Source organism: Sorghum bicolor, chromosome 6 (genome assembly GCF_000003195.3).
Source record: "Sorghum bicolor cultivar BTx623 chromosome 6, Sorghum_bicolor_NCBIv3, whole genome shotgun sequence".
Taxonomy (NCBI): domain Eukaryota; kingdom Viridiplantae; phylum Streptophyta; class Magnoliopsida; order Poales; family Poaceae; genus Sorghum; species Sorghum bicolor.
In genome coordinates, this window is record NC_012875.2 from 38,614,634 (window position 1) to 38,620,424 (window position 5,791).

The 5,791-nt window shown below is 48.4% G+C and overlaps 1 protein-coding gene across 1 annotated transcript; it reads left to right on the top strand.

The window, feature by feature from the left end:
* LOC8070971 (heavy metal-associated isoprenylated plant protein 7) lies at positions 499–3,763 on the top strand. The gene is made up of 5 exons (XM_002446263.2): positions 499–737; positions 849–1,137; positions 1,861–2,075; positions 2,253–2,340; positions 2,795–3,763. The coding sequence occupies exons 1-5, from the start codon at positions 729–731 to the stop codon at positions 3,382–3,384; spliced, it is 1,191 nt and encodes a 396-aa protein (XP_002446308.2). The 5' UTR covers positions 499–728; the 3' UTR covers positions 3,385–3,763.

Below are 5,791 nucleotides of genomic sequence, written 5' to 3' on the forward strand. Positions count from 1 at the left end.
AAACTAATTACGTAGTTTATCTATAATTTGCGAGACGAATCTTTTGAGTTTATTTAGTATAATTAAATAATATTTATCAAATATAAACAAAAGTGCTATAGTGTCTATTTTGTAAAAAAAAAACTAAACAAGGCCTAGGATTAAAAAACTAAATCTTGCTTGGTACTAAAAGACAGTAATCGATCGGTTCCAAAAAACTGCAGGCAATAAAATGAACGTTACACACATTGTATAGGAGTATTTAAGTGTATTTCATTAAGTAAATTAAATTTACATTCCGAGTAGTAATTAATTCTTTACAGCTAACTTAACTATTCGGTGAGAGGGAGGCAAGACGAAACAGTGTGCTACGTACTCCCCTCTCCAATTTCCAAGAGATAGAGTGAGAGGGAGGCAAGGGACGTGGTGGAGAGAGAGAGAGAAAGAGGTAGAGATAGAGAGAGATAGAGATGCCGAAATCATTTCCATGCGGGCGGGCGGGCGGGGGCGGATCTTGCAGGCCTCGGTTGGCGGCGCCCACCCTCTGCTGCGCCTCTCTCTCTCTCTACATAAGGTGACACACCACATCACACCCCACCACCATTCCCCCACCGGCGTCACAGACACGCGAGCACAGAGCCAGCCAGCCACCACCACCACCACAGGCACAGGCACAGCACTCACCCGCACCGCCAGGAGCAGAGGCGCGCGTGAGAGCAGAGCACACAGCGCAGCAGGAGAGGGAAGCCATGGGCGAGGTGAGTTTGTCTGTTGCCGGTTGGCGACGGACGACGACGACGACGCTTCTTCTCATCTCCTTTCGCCGGGCGTCACATCCTGACGGTGGTGGTCTTGTGTTGCTCTTGCAGGAGGCGAAGAAGGAGGACGCCAAGAAGGAGGTGGAGAAGCCCAAGGAGGCGGCGGCGGCAGAGGAGAAGAAGGAGGAGAAGCCCAAGGACGACGGCGCCGCGGCGGCGGAGGACAAGCCCAAGGAAGCCGGCGGCGGCGGCGGCGAGGAGAAGCCAAAGGATGGGGAGGAGAAGAAGGAGGACGCTCCGCCGCCGCCGCCCCCGCCGCCGGAGGAGGTCGAGATGCGGGTCTACATGCACTGCGAGGGATGCGCCCGCAAGGTCAAGAAGATCCTCAAGCGTTTCGACGGTAATGCCTGCCCTGCCCTGCCCAAACTCTCCTTTGTTCTGTTTTTCAGTGAGCTGGATTTTTCAGTTTTCTTCTCATTCATTGTGGTAGCAAGTATCGTATGTTCATTAGTTTTCTTTTTTACTGAACACCGCATGATGTGATTGAGATTTCAGAATATTCTCTTTTTCCCCTTTTTTTTTGTTCAAGAAAAAGGAATTTCAGATTTGGGATATACTTCCTTCAAAGGTTATTCTTGGAAAGAATTGCTGTGCTGTGATTCATGGCAGGATTTTTAACAGGGTAGTAGTAGTAGGTGGGGTACACGCTTTGTTTAATCAGATTCACCTCGCTAATCAATTAGATCTTCCATGTTCAACGGCTGCAATTGCACACGAATCCACTTGATTAAGATTAATGGTGGTGGCCGGTGGGGAGAACGACGACCGACTCGAGATCCCTCTGAGTGACTTTTTAGCTCGGCAAAAGGCAGGTAGATTCCAAGAGAATGACAGCCTTGATGAGCATGCGTGTGTCATTCTCTTTCTCAGAGTTCAAAAAGTGAAGCCGATTCATTCCTCAGCCAGCACCCATGCATGTCTAGACATCAGTATCCTCCAAATGATTCTCACCTAACAATGTTCCAAGCTAAAGCATGATGCGTGCATATATATTATTATTTCTCCATCCATGGCAATGGCATGCATCTGATTGAATTCTGAACTGGAATAATGGAAATTGCAGGAGTGGAGGATGTGATCGCCGACTCCAAGGCGCACAAGGTGTTGGTGAAGGGGAAGAAGGTGGCCGCGGAGCCCATGAAGGTGGTGGAGCGCGTCCAGAAGAAGACCGGCCGCAAGGTGGAGCTCCTGTCGCCAATACCGCCGCCGCCGGAGGAGAAGAAGGAAGAGGAGAAGAAGGAGGAGCCTGAGCCTCCAAAGCCGGAGGAGAAGAAGGAGGTGAATATAACAATCAATGAGATACTACTACACATTTCTTCTCATGATCTGCATTTGGCCGCGCTTGCTGGCTGCGCATTGCATAGTTTCTATGCTAAATAATGATGGTTTTAGTTCCATGGATCGATCAATCAGAGGCTGATGTGAGGATTTGTGTTTATTTGCTTGGTTTTGAAGCCGCCGGTGCTCGCCGTGGTGCTGAAGGTGCACATGCACTGCGAGGCCTGTGCTCAGGGAATCAGGAAGAGGATCCTCAAGATGAAAGGTCGGTGCTCCATTATCATCACTTTGTTTGGCTGCCTTCAATTATTAGATTACTAGTCTAGTCTAGTCCTTTTCATGCATATATACTTATACCATTATTATCATGTATACATGTCTTGTCTAGAGTAGTAGCAGTTCACTAAGCTTGGTGGCTGCAAATGGAGTTGCTACTTGCTATAGCTTAGCTTAGTGTGATGATTCAGCATGCCCAAAACGGCAAATCTCCTCCAGTCTTTTTCTGACCAAATGATTCGGAACACATGCATGCATCTCTTAGCTTCAGAGTGAAATGAATATGGAACAGACACAACTGTCCGAAGTGAAATGAATAACTTCTCCACCCACCTGTTTGACCAAAGATTAACAAGACTGTTTAGCTTGTCGAAACACTATTTACTGGTTCCTTGTATATTGTTCTGAATCACAAATAATGTTCTTGATTGATGGCTGTGCAGGCGTGCAGTCTGTTGAAGCAGACCTCAAGGCATCGGAGGTGACAGTGAAGGGCGTGTTCGAGGAGTCCAAGCTGGCCGAGTACGTGTACAAGCGCACGGGCAAGCACGCGGCCATCGTCAAGTCCGAGACAGTCCCCCCACCGGAGAGTGCGCCCGCCGCCGGCGACGACAAGGCCAAGGAGGAGAAGAAGGAAGAAGGTGGTGGTGAGGAGAAGAAGGACGGCAAGGAGGAAGAGAAGAAGGAGGGCGGTGGCGACGGCGGCGGCGGCGACGAGAAGAAGGAGGAGAAGGAGGGTGGCGGCGGCGGCGGTGGCGACGAGAAGAAGGAGGACGCCGACAAGGACAAGGACGCGGCCGCCGTCGCGGCCGCCAACCTGTACATGCACTACCCGCGGTTCGCGTTCCCGGGAGGGTACTACCAGCCGGCGTACCCGCCGCCGCCGCCGCCGCCTCCGGGGTACGCATACCAGGCCTACCAGCCGGCCTACCCGCCGTCGTCGTACGCGTACGCCGCCGCGCCGCCGCACCACCAGCCCATGGCGCCGCAGATCTTCAGCGACGAGAACCCCAACGCCTGCTCCGTCATGTAAAAAACCATAGTAGGGTCCTGCCTGAGCTGAGCGGAAAAAAAAAAAGAATAAGAAGGTGGTTTGGAGGGAAGAGCGAGGGAGCTGCGTGCAGAATGTAGAGGGAGGGAGGGAGGTTGTCTTTGCAAGAAATGCCCCTGAGCAAAAGCAAATGGCAACTTTGTTTGAACAAAAGTACCATGCTTTTTTGGGGGGTTTTAGACTTATTTTAATTTCTCTCTTCTTTTTTTATTTTGTAATTTTAACCCTTTCTTTTCACCTTTCTGGTATAAAGTAAGTCTGGACTTGGTCAGTTTATGGATGCTATATGGAGTACCTTTATGTAGAACTTCTATGATAAAAACTGTATGTATGATATTACCCTTAAGTTCCATTTACCTTGGCAATTCCCTCTAGCAAGTTAGTTGTCCTATGTATTTTCTCTACCACTTTGTCTAGTAAATATAGCAGTACAATACTAGTGGTAACAACAGCTTCAGCAAGTTTGCATTGGAATCTGATTTTTTATTTTTATGACGCTAGAGTAAAAAAGAGGAGAGAATATGTTCACCACGGGGTGAATGATGTGAAGGTTCTAGAGGTGATAGTATATATATGGAGGAGGTGGAGGGGGGACAAGTGCTTGGCATGTGCATGTGGGCATGGCCGCGGCCGCATGGGGCATGTGAATGTGATGGGTCCTTTGTGCGTGGCCCAAAATCCTAGGTGGATTGCAGCTTCAACTTTGGTGCTCCCACCCCCCCGCCTTTCACAGTGCGGCAGTACGTCCTGCTACCTACAGCTACAGGTACCCAGCTGACTGCCTGCCTGTCTTGGCTCTGAATGTGAGCATTCTTTCACATCATCATGGCAACATCAGACCTGAGAGAAAAGAGCTGTGGATTCAGGATTTCAGGTCCAAATGATGGATGCACCCTGCTGCTTGCATTGCTTTGCTTTGCTTGTGATCCCATTTGTACTGCCACTGACCTGGTGGGGCCTGGCTGGGCTCCTACTGCCATAGGTGCCCCGCTTCCTTGCCTGCAGGGTTGGGTTTGGGTCGGTGATGGTGAATTGCGTCCAAAGAAACGAAAGCGTGCGCGAGTGCATGTGCATGGGGATGGTTTCAGAAATTCAGACACAGACCGTGGAACAGAATTTGGCCTTGAAAATGTAGTATTTGGTTTTCAGATAGAGACCGTGGAACGACAGAACTTGACCTTTCGTGAAATTACATTCCTACCTGTCCAATCAGATTTTGGACAGCAGCCATCACGACGACAACAACAACAGCGACCTTTTAGTGGAGCTCTCGATGTTTGCTAGAGGAGTGATTCTCAGCTGATTCTATCGTACAATTCTCTAAACGAACTAATTAAAAGGATCAGTGTCAAAGATATGACTTGCCCTCGTCCACTTTCGACACGTAATCGTCTCCAAAAATAAGTATAATTATAAAATTTTTAGAGAAGATAATGTTACTTGAAAATTGGCGGACGACATCGTCTCGTGCTTTAACCGACTCTGTCGTTTCCCCCTTTATATAATCCAGGCAGGAAAACTCAGGTTCTCTTTACAAAATGTATATATAATGTTACTTGAAAATTACAAATTTACTCCTACCATGTAATGATTGCACTTTGAAAATAGAGAAAGTAAAAAAAAACTACCAGGGACAAGGTGGACTATATCTAGAGGTACACTTATGCTGAGATATGATAAACTTCAAATGCTAGAAGTGCGTTTAATTTACGACGGAGGTGTACATTCGCAAATGAGAGAACCACTTGTCATAAGGAATATGAGTAGCTCTTCTAAACCGTCAAGAAAATGTGACGGGCCCGTGTATCTGCATTCTTTCATCGCAGAAGATCCCAGCCAATGCAATGCAAGGGAGAGCTGCCTAGTGAGTAGATAGTGAGAGTGTAGTGTGGGGCACAGTGAGCATGACCGGTGCGGTGGGTGGTGATTGGGATACCATGGGCCTGCAGCCGTTAGTTGCAGCATGCACATCATCTCATGCATGCTTATATTGCATAGTATATATAACCACCAATCTACTGCTCACTTGAGTAAAATGATTAACCCACCAACATGCATGATTTGTTCTCTGACAAGCGCTGGCTAATCCACAAAACCACCTGCACTAATCTATGTGGTACAAACACATGCAAGCCACTGCCTTGCGCTGCTGCTCAACAGCTTTTGGGAGCTTATTTTTCAAACAAAAAGAACTTTTGGGATCCTATAAGTGATCTAGCTCACCATCCAATCCGGCCTCAAACAGTGCCGCAACTCTCCAAGGGCCAGGGCCAGGGCGTGCCATGTGCTGCTGACTGAGAGACCACGCCCTCGGTTTGTACGGCCCTGGGAACTGAATGTCACATGCATGCATGCTTGGTGAAACAAACAAATTAATCTAGGGCAGGGT